Source organism: Arvicola amphibius, chromosome 3 (genome assembly GCF_903992535.2).
Source record: "Arvicola amphibius chromosome 3, mArvAmp1.2, whole genome shotgun sequence".
Classification (NCBI taxonomy): Eukaryota; Metazoa; Chordata; class Mammalia; order Rodentia; family Cricetidae; genus Arvicola; species Arvicola amphibius.
This window is the reverse complement of record NC_052049.1, coordinates 58643275-58668693: the sequence shown is the minus strand read 5'-3', so window position 1 is coordinate 58668693 and position 25419 is coordinate 58643275. Positions and strand designations below refer to the sequence as shown.

The window sequence follows — 25419 nt, the reverse complement described above, 5'->3', positions numbered from 1 at the left end:
ATCTTATACCTAACAGAATGGCCAAGATCAAAAACACTGATGACAGTTCATGCTGGAAAAGATATCAAGTAAGCCTAGCACTCCTCCATTGTTGGTGGAAGTACAAATTTGTACAGTCGCTTTGGAAATCAGTATGGCGATTTCTCCAAAAATTAGGAAACAATCTACCTTGAGACTCAGCAATACTGCTGTTGGGTATATGCCCAAAAAATGCTAAATCATACCACAAGGACATGTGCTCAACAATGTTCATAGCAGAACTATTTGTAATAGACAGAACCTGGAAACTACCTAGATACCCCTCAACCAAAGAATGGGTAAAGAAAATGTGGTAAATTTACACAATGGAATACTACACAGCAGTAAAAACTAATGACATCTTGAAATTTGCATGCACATCGATGGATCAAGGAAAAAAAAACATATTAGTGAGGTAACCCAGACCCTGAAAGACAAATATAATATGTACTCATTCATAAGTGGCTTCTAGACATAAAGCAAAGAAATTACCAACCTACTTTCCACAACCCCAGAGAAACTAGACAACAAAGAGGACCCTAAGAGAGACACATGGATCTACTTAGAAAGGAGAAAAAGAAGAGCTGGGCGGTGGTGGCACACGCCTTTAATCCCAGCATGCAGGAGGCAGAGGCAGGCAGATCTCTGATTTCGAGGCCAGCCTGGTCTACAAGAGCTAGTTCCAGGACAGGCTCTAGAAACTACAGGGAAACCCTGTCTCAAAAAACCAAGAAAAAAAAAAAAACACCAGAAAGGAGAAAAAGACAAGAACTCTTGAGTATAATAGGAACGTGGGAGTCATGGGGGAGGGTAAAAGGAGAGGAAGAAAAAGGAAGGGGAGCAAAGAAAAATGTATAGCTCAATAAAAACAATAAAAGGGATGTGTTTAGTAGTCTACATTTTGCAGAAAAACATTAAAATCTTGACATGCTTCTTAGTATCATATCGTAGCTTATTAGAAAAGTAGAAATAGTAAAGGAATAAGAAAGAAAACACAATTTTATCCTATTCTCTCTCATTGGCTATCTTATGCAGAGTGGGTTCAGGCTCCGTAGTTTAGAATTTGCCATATATTTTAGAAGTAATCCTTTAAAGGTGACGTGTCATTTCACAAGTTTGAGAGGTCTTTTGTAAAGCACATGTCACAGTGTGAGTGCACTTTCAGAGTTAAATTATAGTCAGGGGCAAAGAAGTAGAGTTGTGATTGAGAAGAATGAGTTTACAGCTCTGAACAATACTGTTCCAACAGGGACTGGTTTAAGCATGAAAGTACACAGTCAATAAGTGCATCTTCTTTCCCTTGGCAAGATAACTATTTAAACATGTGTTACCTTCCTTACAAACACAACATGAGAAACACTGTTTTGTGGTTGATGATTCGTTATGATACACAGGATCCCCCCTAGCAGTCCTTTGCTGTTATTTTTCAATTAGAAAGATGGTAGAAGTTGAGGTTCCTAGTACTTGAGGAAGAAAATGAAGAGGAGGTCTCATGGTTGTTCCCTTTCAGCGCCTAATCCTGTAGACTGAATGCTTTCTTCAGTTGCTCTGTGCATGTGTTTCTGTCCTCCCATCCTCCTCCCTAACAGAGATTGGGGGAGGGCACAGAATCCTCTGTTTTATTTTGGTGCTTGGTACTGCAAGAATTGAATCTACAGTAAGCAATCATTCTAACAGAAAACAGAGGAGAAAGCACAATTGTAAGCCAGAGGCTGTATTTTTGGTTCAATCACTTTCAGTGCAAAATAAGTCCATTTATTTTAGTTTTGGTGGGGAGCAGCGAAATTTGATCCACCTGAGTGATGTGTAAAGAATCTGCTCTCTCCTCTGTTTCTCTGCCGTGTCCCCACACTCCTCTCGTTTTCTCATGTGAAACAGATGTCCTGCTTATAGGCCTCCTACTTGATTTTTTTTTTTTCTTTTCCACTGGGAGCAGATGAGCCCACAACCTTCCTCCCTGTCCTGAGCTTACTGATTTGCATATAGAACAACCAAGCAGCTGCCTGCCCTGCCTGATCTGGGTCTGGGTCCTTCTGAGGAATCGGAACACTTCTTTCAGCAGTGTTGGATTTCACCCTGCTTGAGGCTTCAAGAGCCACTTTGTAAAATCTCTTAACTTCTTTTCCTGGCAGTCCTGAAGTTCGAAGGACTCCTTTGCAGGGCTGACTACAAAACAAATCCTGGAATAACACTTTTTTTTTTTTTGAGACATCATTTGCGTTCCCCTAACCCTAGAGTTTCCATCATGTGTGGAGAACGCTCAAGCAATATAGGAACTTAGCAGACAGTGGCAGGTACCAGGGTGTGGCTGCCGCTGTCTCCCTTTCTCTTCCAGTAGAAGGAGCCACCTTCCAAGGAGGGGAGGGGGGCAGAGGGGGATTGAGATTGGAGCAGGCAAAAGAAGAGGGAGGGCAGGGGGGCGGACGCCTGGGGAGCCCAAAGCCAGCCTGCCAGGCTCAGTCTCACACGCGCGCCCGCGCGCCGCCACTGTTTGTACACAGTGCGCTCTTGGCCTGAGGCTCGCTCCCCTCCAGCTTACGCTTCATTGTTCTCCAAGTCAGAAGCCCCGCAGCCGCGGCGGCTGCGGAAGGAGCGTGAGCCGGAGTCATTGCTGGCTGCTTCGCCCGCGGTGCGCGCACCAAAGTCGGTGAGCCAGGAACCCAGGGAGCCCTCGCTCCGCCCGCAGCGCCTCGACCAGGACCCACCCACAGCGCCCACTGAGCTCCAGTCGCTCTCCAGCGCATCCACCTCCGCGCACCCCAGCAAGAAGCGGGGGGGACGACACCCTTTCTCCAGGGGCCATCACTCTTATTCGCCCTTTCGCAAGAATTTGAGCAAGCGCTGCAGGAAGAAGACGTACTCTTGAGTCTCTGACAGGGGCGGGGTCTACTGCTGTCCTGCAGGGCCACCTCGCCTACAGTGCCCTCCACTACGACCCGGACCTTCCCGGGTCACGTCAGGAATCATGAAGCGCCTGGTAGCTGTCTGGCTTCTGGTTGGACTCAGCCTCGGTGTGCCCCAGTTCGGCAAAGGTGAGGTGACTGGGCAGGGGTCGCTGGATGCGGGACGGGCGGGAAGCGCCTTTTGGAAATGCCGCTCAAGCGACCACAGTGGGTCTTCAGTGCGTGCTTGGAGTGGGGAGCGCCACGGAGGAGGCGACGCACCCTGGATGCCCAGAGAAAGTGCTAGCAAAGTCCGAGTAGAGTGCCCCGGGCTGAGTCTGAGAAGAGGGTGTGATCTAAAAAACAAGATTGAAGGGTGGGAGGGGGCTATTCATCCTGGGCTTCCTTTGCCACTGATTTCTCTGCAGGACCCTGGTTAGCAAGTGTGACTATTGCTGGTCGACGACAGTGAGTAGGGCTGTGATAAGACCTGGCAGGATCAAGTGTGTCAAGTGTGCGGGGCCATCATCCAGTTGGTGCTCAAACAGCTTCGATAACCGCAGGGCGGTAGTCTGGTTGCAGTGCTCTGGCGCAGGGCGGGGGCTAGGGGGTCTCTCAGCCTGGACCTGATACTGAGAGTTTGTGCTTCTAGTGAGATGGGGAGAGGTCTGCTCACTCATGGGCTTCCTTTCTCCCCCTTCCTGCTCCTGGGCGCATGACATCAATTACAACAACTCAACAACTCCCCTCTCTTCTAACCCCCAGGGGGCCTGAGCATTAAGGTGCACTCCCTTCTATAACTCTCGGTAACAGACAGCTGTAAGGTGCCAACCATCCTTCATGTGTCCCCAGCCCCGGAGCGGAAAAGTTGTTCGGAATTGTCTACCTATGCCTTTTATGGCTAAGCATACACGAAATTTCCTATTTCGTGTAAATAGGAACCAGCAAATAAAATAAAACAACATTTAAAAAATGCAGGACTTCAGTGAGTCTCCTGCTGAGTTGTCTCGGTGACTTTCAGGTCCTGTGAGACATTAAGCTTTGTAAATAAAAAATCTCATCAGAACCTTACCAGCAGGAACTGACTTGGAGCCAGGAACCCACAGAGAGAGGAGAGGGGGTTCCCAGATATGGGGTGTCTGTGCCTCTCTGTGTTCACGAGACAGGCGGCCCTTCTGAGACATCCATATGTAAGATAGTCCTCCACAGACAGCGTTAAGTGGAGATCTGCATACACTACAAGGGTTTAAAACGCTGTGGCTCTGGAAGTATTTGGGCTAAAAAAAATGCGTTGACTCGAATCCCTTTGAGATTAGACTAGTCATTGCGTGGATATTGTACTACAGCCATGCACCACCGATGTGCTGTAGACTCTTAGGAAACTGTGCTCCAGAAATCTGTGTTGCGGGCCAAATGCCCTCTTAGCCTTCAGGACTCATGGAGTGGCTAGTTCAGGTCTTTTTAGTTCCCTTCAATGTGGCCCTTGCCCGCCCCCTGGGTGTAGGAGTGAGTGTGAGATCTCTCTTTGCTTCTGTTTTCTAAAAGGCTCAGATAGTTACCTCTTAGAGGCAGCCACTCCAGTGAAGGTTAGCCTATGGAAACGATTCTGGAGTAGGTCGCCAAGTCTCCAGTGGTAAGGAAACGAAAAGGCTCCCAAAGCTGCTATTTTCCCTTTCTTTTATTTCTTGTCTGGATTCCTTCTGCACTTTGATGCCTGAATTGTAAGGGAACTGAGAAAGCTGAAAGCACTCCCTTCACCTCCGTCTATCTCCGCCTCCATTCCCACCCCAAACACACACACACACACACACACACACACACACACACACAGGTACACACAAGCACCTACATGGTGCCTCTGCCCCTATCTGACGCCTATCAAAGGTGAGAAGAAGCCTAGAGGACCTAATGAGTGACGGTGTTTGTCAGAGGACTTCTAGTTGCTGGAGCTGTACTGAGGTCTTGAAGATGCCCAACCCACGGAGGGCACAGTTTAAGGCACCAGTCAAGTGGACCATGGAGGTGCTGCCTGGGCTTTCCAATTTGGTCCTCTAGACAAAGCTCCTGCAACCTATTGCCTGCGTTCTTCAGCAGACTTGTCCTTCCTAAGCCACCCTATGGGTGGAGGAGGAACGCTTCTGGGAAAGAAGCAATCATTTTGCCTTAGCTCTTTCTGTTGAACTTGTCCCTCTCTGATTTTTTTTCCCCCTAGACCTCTGCAAAAGGCAGAGCTGAGCTTGCCTGGTGGTTCAAACAATTAAACTTTTGGAAAACTTACTGAAGCTAGTGTTAGCACTGAATTTTACTCCTCTTTTTCTTACCCATCCCCCATCATGTATCTATAATTTATCGAATGTCTTATAAAAATTAGTGTTTTCTCTTTGTGTGGATTCCAGTTTCCAGGCACTTATGCCTGGAACTTGATAATGGTAGGTAACTCCTTTTATTAGTCGTCTTTAGCTTAAAATTAAACCAATGGATCAGTCAGATTGAATATTTTATTAACTCCTAAATTATTCATTATTGTGTATTGCTTTAAAAAAATCCAATAACATGCATACAGTTGCAGTAGGCACGTGACATCTTATGCAATCTGTCCCTGTGCCTGCAGTTTGTGCCTGGAGTATTTAAGCAAGCGGCACAATCTAAAAATTTCTAGATATGCCCTAAATGCTATGAATTGTTGTCATTTTCATTTCCTTCTTTTAATCAACGGTGATCTTAGTTAATTCTACATAAGAAGAAATTAATACCTGAAGAATCTCACTCCAGATGATCCTAGGCTTCTGTGATTAACATAGTGACGTTTAAGCTGAAATAACAGCTTTCTGTGGGGATTTTATTATTGCACTTTGGGTCTTCATCACCTAATTTGCATGGCCATTAACTTTATACTTTAAGAAATAAGTGCTCGTATCATATTCAAGGTGAACCATTTTAAATTAATTTTAAAATATTCTAGCAAAGGTAACAGTTAAGTGAACACACTCTGCTGTGATTGTTTGAAACCCATGTCTGGGCTGTGCCAGACAATGCCATGATATAATAGAGCCTCACTTTTGGTGCTAAGAAAGTTCTTTATTTCTTAAACGTTTCCTTACATTTCGAATCTATTTTGTCTAGAAATATTTATGATTTGGGAAAAGTATGTACAATAAAATGGGGAAGTGAAATGAAATAGTTTGTTTTTCCTTCCTTGATCTTAAAGTTACAAAGATTTCCCCCAATAAGCAGATGTAGTGCTTTTCTGAACACTTCCTTAAATTAAAATGCTTGTTTTTTGATTAAATATCTTAAGATGAATGTCTATAGAATATTAGAATCTAGTGGACTCAATGACTGTTTTAATAAAGTTAACTGATCTCTCTAGGTTATGATTTTTTACTAATCACTAAAATTTAGCAATATACAGGATTAAAATATACCTGATTATAATAAAAAAAACATGGCTACTAAACACCCCCACAAAGTATAATCAATGGGTTTTCGTGCCTAAATTACTCCAAACTCTTACTTCCTTGCCAGTTATTATGATAACATTGTTAATTGGGTAATTTATTTTGAGATGTTTCAGCGTTTAAATGGGTGATAATAATAGTATTAACAGTATATGCAATCACTTGTGTACATTCTGTAGGGCTTTGGAGAGTTTTCTAAACCATAAGAAAGTGGTGCTGGTATTGTTTATTGCACACACTTGCAGGTGCTATAGCTTTGAGTGTGATTTATGGTATAACAGTTTTATCATATCCTTGCCAATATAGGGTTCTGGGCTCAGTTCAAGCCAGAAATTAATTGTGAGTGGAGGGTTTTATAGGATGATTTGAAAGGAGCAAAGGGAATGGGAAGGATGTGGTTACAACTTTCAAAAACATAATCTCATCTCAAAACCAAAAATAAATAAATAAATTAAAAGGGTAAAATGTGAAAAATAGGTAACATTGCAGGTATACAATCTGTACTAAAAAATTCTATCATAGCTATCAATTTGCTCTTTTTATTAGCTAACTAGTTGGAAATTTGGCACATTTCTTTAAAGCTATAAAAGCAGCCATGCTATTATTATTGAGATTTTAGCTGTGATTTTAGGAAGAAGCCCAGCATATTTCTTCCTGTCTTCTGCCTTTTCACAGCCTGTGCAATGACCGCGATACCTCCCTAATCAAAGTAAATGCATTTCTGAACAGATTCAAAGGAAGGCCATTGTGAAGTGGGGGTAATAATTAAAAGGTTTTGTGTAGTTACTATGGATGATAAAAATCACCACTTGATTGTTTCTGAATACATGTATAAAAACGGTTGGTTCCATAGTTGTGGAAGGGAAAAAAATTGAAATCCACTGTGCCCTCACCAGCAGGTGTCAGAATAATCAATGCAGATATTTTTTAAAGACCTTTGAAAGAAGCAAAAGAGGTAAATAAAAAATATTAGTCTGCAAATCTACATAAAATACTTTATACTGTCTATGAAACAAATGATATTTCTCACCAGTCCTTAAGAAAGACAGAAAGAGTAAATTGTCAGGACTGATACCATTACCTGTAGAATTCTAACTTAGAGACACAGGTACTACAAACAAAAATCTTACACTTTGGGGAACCCATTACTTTCCCAAGGAGTTTGTTAGTGCCTTCCAAGGTAATAAACATAGACTGTGGATGGACTTGTGGCCAAACAATTATTCCTGGAATTTCTAGCATGATTTCTAAGTTTCTTCTCCATGCCTACTCTAAGTTTCATATATATATGAAACTTATATATATATAAACATATATATATATATATATATATATATATATATATATATATATATATATATGTCCTGTTCTGCTATACCGATTTACATGTATTTAGACATTCATCCATCTTTGTACACATCTGTTATGTGGAAAATTCCGAGTGTCGATCTTTTTTCTACAGTGATGCCTTTGCAGAGCTAGCAATTCTTTAACTAATATAAATAATATGGCCAAAGGGGACTAAATATAGGTAGATTAGTCATTGTCTGTATACCTTTGAGGCAGTTATTAATACATACAATATGGCTATTATATAGCAATGTCTATAAGATACTCAAAATTATTTTTAATTTATATATATCAAACTTTTGTCCATTTTCATCTGTTGATATATCTTTTAAATCTGTATTACATATTCACTATTATATTATTGATGTTAGTTATGTCAGAATTTTATGTGGCCATTAACATACCAGATCTATTTTCAGTGGCATTATTTCTGTGCTAACATTTCCTAAAGTCAGAAAGAATATGCTCAATTCTGTCTCTCCCATTTTACTTTTTTCTTCTCCCTCCCACTACTTTGGTGGTTTGTAACTAGGAAACAACACTCAGGACAAAATCAATTTGACCTTTCTTCAGCATTATTAAAAGATTGTACAGTCACAAAACACTATGATTTTGTCATCTTTATTTTTGGAAGAAGAAAAATGAAAATGAGTGCACAGTGCCCTGTTTCTCAATCCCTGAGATTTAGAACAGTGACTATCAATTAGCATCTGAATTGAAGAACAACTCAAGGGTCTTATTGCTCACTTTGATCACCAAGTCTTGCCTAAAACTATCAACTGGGCAGTTCAACATGTGTGCCCAACAGTGCAGAAGTCACTTGCTCACAGCTCCATCTATGGAACACATAGTCGAAAACATAGAGGAAAGAATGAGAAACACTTGACCACATAGCATAGAACTCACCTTTGGGATGTAGATTAGATATTCTATTTTAAAAATATGTTTACCTTGACTTTGAAATTCCCTGACTGAATTTTCCATAACCATTTGTGGGTGTAAAAGTGTTGAAGTATTTACACACACACACACACACACACACACACACACACACATAAATGATAAAATGTTTTTTTTCTTCAATATATTTAAGAAATCTGCTTTATTGTGAAGGAGTTAAACATCTGAGAAATGTACTTTATAGGTAACATTTTTCTCACTATTCTATAGAAAATGGGGTGTTTTTGTAAATTTTTACCTAGAATAATCAAAAGCAGTTGATAGAAAACAATTTTGATTTACAGAAAAATAGTTTGTCTCAGAATTCAGATAAGGTGGCTTGAAATTACTGAGCTACATTTCTGAAGACAATGTACTACTGTAATCCGTTTAAACATGTGCTGATACAGAGGTAGTGACAGTGTTGGTTGTCCAACAAGGATGCCTGTGCATCAGTGAACACAGAGATTTAACTAGAAGAGTGTCAGCGAAGGCTCTGACACACTCCAGCATTTCAGGATGAGATTGTTACTACGCTGACAGACACACTTCCTCCACCCCTTCTGCTCTCTGAAACAGTTCTGTATCCAAGTGACTGATCACTTATTTATTCATAAGTAGGAAGGCCATGGTTTCCTCTCTTGTGACATGAGATGTGCTTAGGTTGGAGGCAATCTTTAAATGGGATTAGGTTGCTGTACAGTCCTGAAGGTTTCTGCTTCGTATTTGACAAAGTGGTTTATTTTTAGAATGAAAAATAATCCCTAAATCCCTTCCTCCACTGAGCTCAGGATGACTGTTTAGATTTTGCTCATACTGGAGATTATGAGGTCAGCCATAGTAAAATGGTTTCCTGACATTTGAGCAAGAAAATCCCAAATAGTCAAGTGGAAATATTAAATTGAAGAATATTTTTTTAAAAAAACAAACGGATCAATTCCCTCTGTTATAATAGTAATGTTTCTGGTTTGACTATGTCTGTTAATCATAAATATGTGTTAATCTTTTGCCAACATATGTTTCTCCAATTGTAATCACATCATTTTTTCTATATATAATACACACACATACACACGTGTATACATGTGTGTGTGTGTGTGTGTGTGTAATCTTGGAATGTTTTATAATAAGAAACAAAAGAAGCTCACCATTCAGATGTTTTAATATTTTTATTCCAAATTCTCATTTATTGATATGATACTCTCTTCACCTTATTGAATTACCATAGTATAGGTGAAACAACAAATCAGCAGTTACAAAAACATCAAAATGGGTTTTTAATGTTTCTTATATTGCAAGGACATATCACCCACAACCATACACACTCACTGTTATTAGAAGTAAATACACATTTGGCTTTTTATTATTATTATTTTAAATTCATATATTTTTATTTTATGTTTATGTATATATTTTCTTCACATGTGTATGTGAATTATGTGTGTGTTTGGAGACCATAGCAGCCAAGAGTGGTTGCCAGTTCCCCTAGGACTAACTTACGGTGAGCTACCACATGGATTCTAGGAACTAACCTGAATCCTATGCAATGAGAGCATGGGCTCTTACCTGCCGAGGCATCTCTCCAGCCTTGAAAGTGCACCCTTTAAATAGCACTCTACACACAGACACACAGACACACAGACACACAGACACACACACACACACACACACACACACATACACAGGTCAAAAACAGTTTCTGAAATATCTAAAAGTGCATGTTCCTCATTCTATGTAGCCATTTCTTACAATCTGTGTTTAGAATGAATCTCCTTTAAAGTTCTTTTTAATTTTTCTCGAAGAGAGAGCACTGATTTAGAAAGAATGCTGTTAATAACAGACAGAATATAAGGGGCTTTTATGCTTGTTATGTCTTCAATTCAGAGAAATGTGACTACAAAACAAAAGATTCCTTTATTAGACACACGTTCTGGTGCTCTTTGTATCTGCAATTTTCCAAAAAAGCTCAGATTTTTCCGTCATAATCCTACTTTTTATTCTTCCGTCTTTTTATATGAAGACTGCCACCATCACAGCATGAGCGTCACTATAATCTAGTCAACAAGAGTCTTTCACTGAGGAAGTTCTGTGAAGTAGGGTAAATAAGTCTAAGAGATGCATCCTACACATTGCACTGTTAGAGATACCAGTCATGATGCTCCTAACTCAACCAGGCAAGTACTAATTATTTGACAAATGAATAATAAAATCATTATAAAGATAACTTCCATGATCACATAGGACTAAGTAATCTGTAAATTAGGAAGTAAAGTACAACATGAAGAAAATAGAACAAATAATATATCCGGGCATGAGAAAGGAATGAACACAGGTATGGACACAAAGTATGGAAAAGAATATAGATTTTTTATATATATTTCCAATTCTGACACAGATATTTTTATTGTTAGTGGCCAGGTGAATAAAATATACTTAATATTGTAAATCTAAAATTTGAATGTGAAGCTTCATAGCTTCCATTTTGATGGCAATTATAGTTATATATACAGTCATTAAGTTATAGAGAATTTGGGACTGGTTAATTTGGGTGTTTGATGTTTTATTGCCTTGCAATTGTCTTATAATAAAGTTTATTTGAAAACTTCAAAAATGTTATAGATCAAATCTACACTGTTCCCTGTAACTACCAAATGACCTTGTATGGCAACAAGTTATACACTGCATATCATATAGATATATTCTAATTTTATTATTTAATAAACACATATATCCTATCCAACAACCAGTTAATATATAATTATTTTAGAAAATGAAATTTATACTTGAGGATTTATTTAAAATAGTAAATAATTTTAAATGAAATTTTAATAAATTAAAATTTAAAAAGAAAAGTGTCATAAATCCCTCCCCTTTTGTAGAAATGAATTAACTTTCTCTTTAGACAAAAAGAGTTAATAATGTGTCCTTTAGTGCACATTGCTATTAATGGTACTAAGGATGGCAGCAGAAAAGGACCCCTTGGGAAATGGTTTGCAACACAGCGTTTTGGCCAAATCTTGCCATTCAGTTTAATCCTAGCATGATTCTTATGATTGTATTCTAGAATTCTGCCAATTCTATGTTTGAATTCAGTGTTATTAAACACAATGTATAGTGATTTAATTTTTCTGGGAATTTCAATTACATAACATGGTGCAAAGTGATTTTGAAAGACAACACAGTTTTTATTGTTGTCGCTTTAATGAAAGTATTTAACTTACCATAAACATATGTGTGACAAATCTATAATTATAGCACCCTCATTTAATTTTGTTTCTATATAACCTAATAAAAAACCAAATGACCAAGTACTGTGACACATCCTACAGTCCATACATTGAGGAGGAAGCAGGAGTATCACAAATTCAAGGCTACACAGTGTGACACTGTCTTTAATAACTAGAGCTGAAGAAATTCTCATTGGCTAAGAGTATTCACCCCAAAAGACAAAAGCTTCCCTCACCCATTTGGTGGCTCATACAATCTGTCTATAACTCCAGTTCCAGGGATCCAACACCATCTCAAGGTTTTTCCAGACAATACCTGGACATAATTTACTTTATTTGTTTATTAAAAACAACAACAACAAAACAATCTAAAGCCTAAGGAAGACTAGAAGCATGCCAAGGCTCTGAGTTCTTTCCACAGCATTATAAAAACAAAGTCAAAGAGAACTTGAGCTCTAATAGCTCCAATAACCTGGCCTTCACAGAACAGGGAGAGCTTGTGATTGACTCCAGCTGCCCACAATTGCCACACATCTGTGACTAAGGTGTGTAGGAGTTCTGCTTTGTCCTAAGTTTTTAGAATGAGAAGATAAGATGTTGGCTGGTGTTCATTTTCCAAAAGTATTCCAAGTGCTTGCAATAGCTCTTACTATCCTCATATTGCTCTGTCTCCTCATATCATATCAACAAATGAGATGCCATCTGTTCATGCCTACCTCTGATGGTTGCCATCTCTGTGATTTAGATAATGTCTAGAAACATCAGTTAGTAGAATTTTTGATAAACTGAAATCACTCAGCTGCAAGTGTTTTGCATTTCTCATCCTTCCATGCCTCAATTTTTGCCTTTCATTTTCCACGTTCTGTACTTCCATTTGTGGTCACCACAGTAATTTTTTGTCCTATTGCTCTTCTTTTTCTACCTGTTCTCTGCATTTGATCATCTTGGGGGAAAAATCACACTTGAAGAATTTCTCCATTGATTTAGTTGCCTGGATGATTTCACTACTTTTGCCATCATCAAACGTATAAATAAAGTCATTTCCAAAGTTCTGTTCCTGTCCAACGCTAATTGGTGCTAATATATTTTCATCCCTGGTGCTTTGGCTGACTTTGGGGAACTGAGTCCTCATGCTGGATTGCCTTGCCAAGTAAGAATACAGGGGTAGGTGTTTGATCTTAAGGCAGGTTGACATGCCACGCTTTGCAGATGCCCATGGGAGCCTGCCCATATCTGAGAGTATATGGAGGAGGAGGTATTGAGGGGAGTCATGGGAGGAGAGAAGAAAGGGAAGGCTTTGGCCAGTATAAATCAATAAATATATTTTAAAAAAAAACATAGAGAAAAGAGAGACTGTAAGATCCACATTCCAGAAGTCCGAGTTTAGCTAAGGTTTAATAGGGCTCTGGAGAGAAATGAAGCAGAAAAGAAGAGGCAGATTAACTAAGAATATAGAGTCATTGTACAGAATGCAATATGAGTGTAATTTTGCCAATTAAAAATTTTGGAGCACAACCATGGGAATAGCTAGAAGGAAGACTGAAGACAAAATGGAAGAAAAAGTCTCAAGACAGCAAGTCAATTATTTGAAAAGTCATGTAAATAAGGATGATACAGACAAAATATATGTGTGATGAGAAATTGTGGGAACAATGAGAAAAGAGGGGAACTAAGGAATGAGGGGGATGTGGTAACCATCAGGAAGACATAAAGTAGACATAGCAGGAACTAAAGATGAATGCCATGAGTTCCAACGCACTGACTTTTAGCAAGGAAGGAAACAGAACAGTCTGGAAGAGACACTGTGCTTTTTCAAATCTGAATGTTTGTATGAGAAGCAAAGTTAGAGGCTGGAAAAGTAAATAGTGACTCAAAGGGGAGTTGATTTATTAGACTGGTCCAGGTATTTCTCCTTCCCACAATCCTTAGCCTACAGATTTGGCACATTAAACTTACAGTAGTTGAATTATCTCATAAATAGAGAGGCTTTATGTGTTTATACAAAGCAACTTTTCTGAAACTTTAAGGAAATATAAATGTTTTATATGCTTGGAAAGGTAAGATTGTACACTGACATCATGCCGGTTTAACAGCATCAAGTATAGGCCTGGTAAATTTACATTCAAGAATCATTTCACTGGAGCGTAATTAAAGAAATACCTCAAATCCACAGAAGTGTTTCTTCTAAATTTAGTGCTCAGCTGGGGGCATGGAGAGAGTTCTGCACTTGTTCCCTGACCCACTTTCGATCCATAGGACTAGTTTTTGTGTATTTTGAGGTCAATATTTAGTGGTTACAGGAAATGTCATATCAGATTGGTGGCCCTAATTCTTGGTCATTTTTAGATGATTTGTCTAAATTATTCTTACAGAAAAGAATTAATGTAATTTCCACCCGTTTAATGAATTTCCTTAATATACAGAAAGATTCTTTGATCCTTAAATTTACCTACTTCAAATATTCATAAACAATAATGTTTCTCCCTTATTATGTGGATGCTGGACTGGGACATATTCTCCTTCCTTATGTGATCCTTGCCAGCCATTGTTTTCATCATTTTAGTGGTTTGATTGGAAATCCATCCTACTAGCCTACTTATTTATACACAAGTTTGCCAGTTTCAACAGAAAATTCCAGTAATATGCTTACTTAAAACACTGCAATAGACACTTTTCTTTATTTTTAAAAATTTGAAACTAACAGTTAATTTTTAATATGTTGTTTGCGATATGTTTACGTGACTTTTCTTGGAGGTGATCACTTTCTATATAATACACAGGTAAGCCACAAGTCCTTTCTTATAATTCTATTTATATATAATTTTATCTAATTCTATATCTATTTCTGGCTGTCCCCTATTTTCTGCCATATTTATTACAGAGCACATCATTCAACTGAAATTGCAGTCTCAGAGAAATGCTAATAAATTGTCTCCCTAAAGTTTATGCTGTCACCCTGATAACACAGACAGACAGACACACACACACGTACATCCATGCACACTTCCATACATACACATGTATACACATAATATATTCACATCTCATACTCCAGAAATATGTTCAAATACTCTATACTTTAAATTTGTTATCTAATCACCTCGAATTCCCTTAATGTGTCTGTCTTGTGGTCTGTCTTGTGGTCTGTAAGTTTGAAGAAGGCAGAATAAACACCTTTTTGTTACTTAAAATATGTATATCCCTTATCCCATGTTTTAGTAATAAACATTAAGTTAATAGTTGCTAACTTACCCATACATGGTCTAGTTTTCATATGTTTCTAATTTTTGGACATTTTTAAAGAGAAGATTAATATTCAATTGTTATCTAACTGAACAAAATAGCTGGGATTGTATATGGATAAATGGAGAACTTCAAATGTAATCACACAGCGAAGTATATGTCACAAAACAAAAGTCTTTAAGGGCATTTTTAATTGTGAGGAAGAGGCTGCAGGCAGTCAATTTAACTGCTAATTGAGGTGCTGGACAATCTATAGCTTAAATTCTACCAGAAATAACTTTCCTGCATCTATGGCTTTTGTTCCTCCTCCCAACATGTCCTTGTGCGTGCTGAACCCTAACGTTCCTGGCAGAAAACTAAAGATAGCACCTGGCAGCTTTGTCTGCCTAGGATCTCAAAGCTCTTGAAACAGCTCTGTTTATCACTGTGTGTGTGATGGCAAGCTGGATGTCACCTCAAAGTGTTGTGCACTCCCTCAGGCCATCACAGTTCCGCTGTCCTTAAATGTTCCTGTGGTTCTCAAACTATATATGTCCTTGTAACTCCAATAATTGTAGGATTTCTACACTCAACTTGAAATTGTAAGAGGAAAATTCTTTCTAGAAAGGTTTGTACAGAGTAAAACTGGTAAAAGTCTATAATGTGTGCTTGTTCATGTGACAAGAAATAAACTTGGAAGGTTTTTATGGTTTTTTCTGTTAAATTCATGATGTCTTATAGAAATAAATAATTTATTATTATATATTTTATTATTTATTGCATATAAAGCTATATATTATTTACATATATTGTAAGAGCCTTGGTCTTTTGGCTGGTACAGTATTTCTGACTCTTCTTCCCTCACATTCCCCTCAGTGTTGTTGGAGATGGGCAAACTGGGATTATGTATACCGAATGATAATGCTTTCCGCAGAAGCCAGAGACCATCCAACAAATAACCAATGCCCCAATGCCAAGCAAGTAAATCCTCCCATCCAGTTGTTTATTCAAGGCATGGCCCTCCAAATTAAAAAAAAAAAAGTGTACCCTACTGCCAGTGCCCTTGCTTTACTCCTAAAACTGAGGACAAATCCAATGAGTGAAAAGCCACACACATAGAAAGAGACAGTAAAAGAATGGGCTGAGTACAGTGCTGGTAGTTTGCTCAAAAAGTCTATCTTCATAGTATCTGAAGGTGCTGTACAAGCTACCATGAGAGAAAAGTCATCGAGAATCCTACTAAGCTATAAAACCTATGAACTACAACAATAACCCGCCTAGTAAGATATCCCCAATGCTGAAATAGTGATTCTTTAAGCTGGAGAGTAATTAACAGCCTTCTAATTGGACATAAGACCTACTCATACTGTTTGTCTAATTCACTGTGCTAGCTTCTTCCTGTTTCCTAAGTACTTACCTTCATACTCACACTTAACATCAGCTCCGGCCCTCATCAAAGAAGTTTTATTTTGTCACAGATGGAAGGTGCTACAGAGATCTAGAGTTGGTGAAAAATGCATGTGACTGTAGGGTGTTAAGTTTTATCTAATACTGATGCGGCATCTATGGAAATCAGTGCAGGAAATTCCACTCAAATAAAAATAGATCTATTATTTTGCATCACTGCAGCACTCCTTGGCATATACTAAAGGACTCACTCCTATCCTACTACAAAGATCTTCTCAGCCGTCTTCAGTGCCAGTCTGTTCTCAATAGCTAGATACCAAATGAAGAGTGGATAACTGAAACTTGATGCATAAACAGATGCGAATTCTCCATAGCTGCAAAGGAAAAAAAATGAAGTCATGAAGTTGGAGGCAAATGGGCGGAACTGGAAATCTTATATGGAGTGATGTAACACAAACCCAGCAAGACAAACACTAATGTTCTCTCTTATTTAAGGGTACTAGCTCTGAATGTTTACATTTGTGTAAGTAGTCTAGAGTAATTTCAGAAGCCAGGAAAATAAACAAGGAGGGTTAAAATGGAGCTGCAGAGAGGGGGATGGGAGGACACAGTTGCCATGAAGAGGGAAGTGAGGAATGTAGTGAGAGGTTTAGCTGGGAGCAAAAGAGAAGGTAATTCAAAGAGAAGTGCAGAAGGAAAGATAAATAGCCTCAAGTATCATTGTTATATATCATATATTTGGAAACCTATTATTTTATGAGCTTACCCAACATATACCATATACATATGTATTGCAAACACACCCTCACTTGTGTGTGTGTGTCTGTGTGTGTGCGTGCGCGTATGGTCCCATCTTAATATTCTGTGTAGTATGAATGACGTTGAATATCTTTCTATGTATCTATTAGCCTTTTGTATATATCCTCTGCTGACACCATTTAAGCTCATTGCCCATAGTGGCAATATTTGCATTGCATCACTGAGTTTTAGGAGTTGTCTATAATTTCTTATCTATGGTACAGTACATTTCTAAAATCTTTCTGTATGTTGCCTTTTGCTCTATGAATAGCCCATTTTGATGCACGTTAAAACCATCACATGCCAATTTTCTCTCCTCTTACCTCTTCTTTTGGAATATACACGTCAATCATTGAAAAACTCAAGGTTGTAATAAAACTAGATTTTTAATCCCTAAAATTAATGAAATGTACGTAATTATATCTTCTTAAATGCATTTAAAAATTAAAAGTCATCTAATGTACAAATGGGGTAAATATATTTGTCTCCTCAAACAGGAGGCATTTAAAATCACTCCTTCTACCATTTTTGGAGTCTCCAATACATTACCCTCATCTTCCTTGCTCTTTCATACAAGAGAACAGCAGACCTGATTGGTCTGTCTCACAGTTGTATGGTTCCCACTGGTGACACTTCTTATTTTACTTCTCTTTTGGTCTCGCCAGTCTCTGCCTACCACCCTTCTGTTCTCGATGTTAATGACATAAGTGTTTCACTCCGAACACGAGCTAAGTAATTCACAGCCATTGTTTTCTTGCCCCTGACTTAAGTTAATAAGATGATCTCCATATTCATCTATCTTATCACAAATGTCAGAATTTCATTCTCTTTTATGACTAACTTGTATTCCATTTCATTTTCATTATCTCTTCATTGCCTTACAAACACGAAGCTTGGCTCCATTTCATCGCTTCATGATTCTGGATAACATGGTACAAGAAGTATGAAGTGGAAATTCCTTCCACATATTATTTGGTTTCCGATAGTGTGACTCTTAGTTTTGTGGTGTTTTTAAGTGTATGTTTTTAAAAGAAACTTCATTCTTTTCTGTAATGCTGAGCTACTTAACATTACCAGCAACCATTGTGTAGGAATCTACTTTTCTGCATATCTTCACAGTCATATGCGCTCTCTTATCTTTAAATAAACATTCCCGTGTTTTCCCCAGTGTTCTTGATATAAATGTTGAAGTGACAGGTGATGCTAACTATTTTTCAATTATGTTTGTATGACTTATCTTAAATTTATTTTTGTCTATTGCTATTTTGAAATGGTTTACTTTTATTATTTTTTTATACTTTGTGTAATCTAGATAATATTTTTCCTCTCATCTGTATTTTCCAAATGTTTTCCCATATTCTCCGCCTCCTGCTGCCGTTCTTTGTTGTATATTAGTCCTATAACTTGACACAATCCTGATTTTATATTTATTATTGCTTTCCCTGTTCCTTGGGTATTCTAATATCTTCTAATTTACTCATAGTTTCTGGACTCACTTTATGTGCTTAAAACATTTTAAGTTGAATTTTGTTACTGGAGACACAAAGGTTGTGGCAGTCTCTGCTGTTAACTGTTAGCCTGATTTGATGGAGAGATGCCTGGGAGAATAGTGTAGCTTTGTCTTTTTCAAGAGGATATGAGGGACAGTGACTAGTACAGAAAGACCCACCCTGAAGATGCCACTGTCCAATAGACTTTTAATGCATAGTGAACAAAAGCAGTTGTAAGCAGAGATTCTCTTTTGTTCCCTGGCAATCTAGACCTGAATAAACACAAAGAAACTATATTAATTACAACACTGTTTTGCCAATGGTTTAGGCATATTCCTAGTTAGCTCTTAAATCTTAAATTAACTTTTTTTTAAAAAAAAAAATCTATGTATCACCACAGAACTGTGGCCTACCTGTAAAGTTCCAACATCTTCCTCCTTTGGCAGCTACATGGCGTCTCTTTGTCACTGCCTACTCTCTCTATATGTCTTTGTTTAGATTTCCACCTGGCTTTACTCTGCTAAGCCATTGGCCAAAACAGCTTTGTTCATTAATCAATAATAAAAACACATATACAGAAGGACATCTCACATCAACATACCCTGAATGTGCCACTGTCCAATAGACTTTGAATGCATCATGAACAAAAGCAGAAGTAAACCAGCTATTATAAAAATTCTTTTAGGTTTCTTTGCTCATAGGATGCAAGTAGCTCAATTCTACCATGTCCTTTTTCATGGTGTATAAAAAGAGTGAGCTCCCAAAGAAATATAACCTCTCATATAATGACCCACTGTAAACCATTCCTTCTTTTAAATTATTTCTTTCAGGTATTTGTCACAGTGATCAAAAAATAAGTTCAAATACTACCCTTCTCTATGTGAAGCTCTAATTTTTGAAGCATAGTTTATTGAAAATACCCAATTTTTAAAATATGTGTTCATAAGACATTTGTCAAGAAATAAAAACAAAATTACTACTTGTAACAATCTATACCAGCTTTGTATTATATTTTGAAGCCACATATTATAATGTCACCTTTATTGTAATTTTTGATCAAGGTATTTCTAGCTACTCTGGACTTTTTATGGTTCCATAGAAAGTTTCAAATAGATTTATGTTTCCCTGTGAAGAATGTAATAGGTAGTTCTACACGGAATGTGCTTAATCCAGAAATAATTGTAGCTACTGCATCATTTTGCAATACTGAATCTTTCAATGTGTGAACTGGACATGTATTGGTCTTTTTCCATTTCTAGTTATAGAGAGTATTTTTTTTCTTTGGGAAATTTAGTCTAAAGTATATTTCTGCAGCTAATTGTGAAAGAGATTGTTTTCTTGGTCTCTATTTCATAGTATTTTCTACTGGCAAATGATAACACATCTGTTTCTGTATAGTTATTTTGTGACCTGAAAAAGTCCATCAATATGCTTGTGAAGTGACTTGCACTTTAATTTCTGAAACAGAAGACTTGAAAGCACATAGCAACATGTTATTTAATCCCTCAGTATTCGTACTTGTCTTGTTTTGAACAGGAATTATGTAAGTAGAACTGAGATTGCTCAGCCTCATGCTGTGACTAGCTGTTTACAATGTGCTTTTGAACATTTCATATTGTCAAGTTTTTACATAAAAAGCAAATATAATAAATTTGTGTAAGTGTTCAGAAATATATACAAAGATTGATAGTACTCTGACACACTGAAGGCTGCAATAACTAAACTTTAAGCTAACAGGCAACACCATAAAACTGGAAACGTTTGGGATGGAAGAGTGACTCTATTGTATTATAAATACAATGTTATATTTGGCCAAAGAGTTGGCTCTATGGTTAGGATCACTTATTGTTCTTGCAGAGGACTGGGTTTGATTCTGAGTGCCTATATGAGAGCTGACAATCATTTGTGATTCTAGTTCCAGGGGATCTGATACCCACTTTGGACTTATGGAGGCACCAAACATTTACAGTGTACATTCAGATGAAAGCAGACATGATTCGCATAAATAAATCAATATATATATATATATATATAATTATTGCTAGACTTTTGAAAAATAGTAGGCAAATGTGGCAAGAAAAGAGTATTCAGTGTTGCCTTTCCCTTTAAAGCTTAAAGATTAAATGTGTGCGCAGTGACACATTTAATGGTAGGACTTCATGTGAACTTTATTTCAGAAAAAAAGGAGTTCCTAGTAATCTTTGATTTAGCACTTTGTTTCACACCTGAGCTAAGACCAAATTAGATATATTGTTTTATAAATCCTATAAAAAACAAAAGCAACAACAACAACAACAAACCACCAAATTGACTTGCTTTTTAGATAACTACTCATTACACAGAATGGACTAAGAAAAATAGATCAAAATTGTACAGGTAGAAATGATACGTTCTTCTCAGCTGTATATTGCTGTCACCCTTTCAGACAGTAGTAAATAGTATGTCGATATGCTTCTTTGAATGTTTTGATTTGATGATGATTGTTATATGATAATTGTTATATAATTTCAGTAATGTCTTTTGATTAATGTGTGTACAATGTGGTATATGTTTGTGTTTGTACATGTAGAGGATACTGGATGATTTCCTCTATCACATTCTATCTTAATTTTTTGAGCAACTTCTTTCACTGAACTTTGATAGAAGTTTAATTCAGTTAAATGACTTTTTTAAGGTAGGAGACTAAAATTGCCTAATAGCAATGGGAACCCCCCTACTCAATCCAGTCTTTACTCCATTCCTGCTCAGGTTTGTATCCTCAAAGCCAAGTTTGGTCTCTCTGTTGCTCCAGTGTGGGTGCTTTAGCTGCTCAATGAATATTTTCCAATTTTGTTCATCTAGCAAACCTCTTTGATCAAGTGGTACACTCTAGTTCCAAATAAATCCTAGCTTCTCTAGATCTTGTATCTGCTAAGATTTTATAATTTAACTGACAGATAACCAATGTATTTTTCACAATTTCATGTTCCTAAGGTATTCTCAACTTATTTCAAATTGAAACATTATCATTGCATGATATGCAAAAGTAGGATGTCATCATGCTTAATATTAAGGCTTGGGCTTGATATTTAACAAACTTACATATGTTAAAACTTGTACTTTACATTCAATGATATATTGTAAAGTGTTGCATTATGTAATCTAATTATACACATAGCTGTATAAATTTTAGTTTAAACTGGGAATTACAGATAACATTTATCAAAATTATTTCTATGTATTTTGTATGTTACATGGGCATATTCATGATTTATTATGAGGACAATGATCCAAGACAATGCTTGAATCAATCATTGATTGATTTATAAAATCATTCTTTAGTTTTTAAAATCATCTTACACAGTTACACAAGAAATTAATACAATCTTAATTTGATGGGAAAGAGCAGCAATAGTAATAAATTTATTTTAATGAAATAAACACAAATTCTTTTATCTTTAAATTTAACTACTCAAAGAAGGTTATTTTTTCTTTTAGTTGAAATGATATTTTACTGTCCTTTTAGAAAATATTACATAGTATTATTTGATCACAGTATGGGGAAAATGGTCCTATAATGCTCTCCATGTCCTAACTGAATTGAAAGAGCAAAGACTGTATAGATGTATTGAACTTAAGATGCTTCAAATAGGGCAATTTTCCTTGATTATCTCTTTAGCCCAGTTGTCATATTCTTTTAAATGATGAAGAAGGAGTTATGGTGATAGAGTATTCTTGGAAATAACCATAAAAATGACGGAATCAGCCCTTGGTAGCTTTGAAGGCAGAAACAGAGACTAGGTCAAAGAATGCCATCATAGGCCTAGAAAATGAGGGAAGAATTTGTTTTCTTGGACTTCCAGAAAGAAATACTGTCCAGATGACATCTTCATTTAGCCTACGAATATCTATTCATGTTTGTTTTCTTAAATTTTAAGGTAAATTTAGACTGTTTGAGCTATTAAATTTTGCATTTTATCGTACAGAAACAAAAGGAGAGTAATGTTCTAAATGTAAGAAGAGCACCTTCAGCACTAATTTATCCCTGGTTTCAGCACACTGAATCATAAAAATATGTTGGCCGGATGGTGGTGGTGCACACCTTTAATACCAACACTCAGGAGGAAGAGGGAGGTGAATCTTTGAGTTTAAGGCCAGCCTGTTCTACCAAGGCTACACAAAGAAACCCTGTCTTGAAAAACAATAAATAATAATAATAATAATAATAATAATAATAATAAGCATGGTAATTATGTAAAAAAACAAAAAGCTTTGGAACCTTTATAGAGTGAATCTATCCAAAGGATCAAGAAAATTATAGAATTGTATTTTTATCACGTATTTTTCAATTTCCTTAAACGATATTAGTGGTTGTGGACTGAGCTATAACTTACACTTACTTCATTTTCTTAGCTTTAATGTGGAATGATGGTTTTTAACAGTTTTGGAACTCTGTTAAAGTGAACTTTCAAAGGTGTCTATATAATTTCATCATACTAAAATTCTGTCATGTTAAATATTGTTGTAGATAAATGGGCCATCTGCTCTGATTTGGATGCATGCTTCTTTTTCTGATAGAGATGTCCATACTCACAGATTTCATTGTTTTCATAACTTGACAGATGATTTTAAATGATGTCCCTAAAATGTGAAGCAAACATAAACCATAAACAGTAAAATTTAATTTCTTAAAAAAGAAAATGAAAGTTAACATAAAACTTATAAGAGAAATAAAATGTACACTGGATAATTCTTGAAGAGACGTCAGTTGCATGCATTGGACAAGAGTAACCTAATGCAGTTACAGAAAACAAATTTATTTATATTTTAAAGCTATGTTCTCATATGATAATTACTTAACAACCATTAACTGCTTAGGTATTCTAAATGTTACTAGTTATTACTAGCAAGCCAAGATATGAATCCTAAGAAATATTAGGATATGAGAGCCTAAAAATCACTGTTTTGCTTAAAGTTTGCATTTTGCATAAAAATATACAGTTTTGTCTCCTTGCTTTTATACAGGTAACTTGCAGAAGACCCAGAACCAGAATTCAGTTTTTATCAGCAATGGAACTTAACAGTGTCCAAGACTGTATTTAGATATTTGTTCAGAAAACACAAAGCCAAAAAGCAGACTGAGAATTATTGTCTCACAATTCCAGGAAGAGTCAAAGTACAGAAAATGTGCTTGCAGTCCTAATGAGATCAGACAGTTCGCTCAAAGTGTGCCTATCTTTGCCAGCCCTAAGATACCTTGCTAAATAGAAAAGAGACAATTTAAAAGAAAAAGAAGGGGTGGTAACATTTTAGCTGCAAAAGGCCTTGCTGCTTAGTTCTGCAGGAATCACTCATGTGTAGATATTGATTTATTGATATATGATAACATGTAATTAATATGCCTGGTGACTGTAAACTACACAGCAGATGTTTAAGACAATACCAAAATAAAAATTAAACATCTCATCATTTTATTTACATTAGGGTTTTTAACGTTATTGTTGTTGTTATTATCATTTATTAAATGTATTCTTTGCAAAGTCTGCATATGTATATAATGCACTCTAGTCACCACTAAATCTCTTCCCTCCGGTCTCCTTAATTACTCTCTCTCCTCTCCTTTCACTTCTCCTCCTGTCCTTTCCTCTCCCTTCCCCTCACATTCTTGTCTACTCTCCTGTGCTGGTTAGTTTTGTGTCAACATGACACAAACTGGAGTTATTTTGGAAGAGAAAGCCTGAATTAAGAAAATGTACTCAAATAATGGGCCTGTGAACAAGCCTGTAGTGCATTTTCTTGATTGGTGATTTATGTAGGAGGACCCCGTTTACTCTAGGAAATGCCTGCCAAGGGCTGGTGACCCTGGGTACCATAAGGAAGCAGGCTGAGAGAAGCATAGAAACAGACCAACAAGCAGCACTACTTCATGGCCGCTGCATCAGTTGCTGCTCACAAGGTCCTACATTAGTAACCTAACTAAAACCCCTTTTCAATATGTGTCTTGTATACTATTTTACTTGATTTGGTTATAATCATTTTTAAATAGGAAGTAAATTATGAAAACTAGTCTTGTTAAGATTTTACTTCAACTGAAAGTTGTAATTTTGCAACTTACAATACAATATTTTAAGGTATAGATATTTGAAAGATAGACTTAGATAAATAATGCAGGTATTATTTCACATAGTGACCTTTAAAATGTCACCCCTTCCACAGTTTTCAGAGCACGTGGATACAGTCATTACTCACACTAGCATTTCTGTGTATGGATGCTTTGAAATCATTGCTCTTTTTAACTGTGACCAAAGTTTTCCTGGCTGTAGATGATCGCCTGTTTACTTCTTCTTTTTTTTTTGGTTTTTAGAGACAGGGTTTCTCTGCAGCTTTTTTAGAGCCTGTCCTGGACCTAGCTCTTGTAGACCAGGCTGGCCTTGAACTCACAGTGATCCGCCTGCCTCTGCCTCCTGAGTGCTGGGATTAAAGGCGTGCGCCACCACCGCCCGGCACCTGTTTACTTCTTTGACCTCAGCTTTTTTTCTAAAGTTCTATGTGGAATCCCTTCATCTTATGAATATGACAAATAGGAACGCTTAAGTCTACGGCTAGAGAGATGACTCAGTTCTGAAGAACCCAAGTGTGGTTCTTAGAA

General features: G+C 37.1%; 1 protein-coding gene across 2 annotated transcripts in view; it reads left to right on the top strand.

Moving 5' to 3' along the window:
- Positions 1-2983: 2983 nt before the first annotated feature.
- The window catches only part of Edil3 (EGF like repeats and discoidin domains 3), a 453408-nt gene continuing 430972 nt past the window's right edge, over positions 2984-25419 (top strand). For both annotated transcript variants that reach the window (XM_038323644.1, XM_038323643.1), the window contains exon 1: positions 2984-3050. In XM_038323644.1, the coding sequence (XP_038179572.1) occupies positions 2984-3050 (67 nt within the window). The remainder of the gene's footprint in view (positions 3051-25419) is intronic.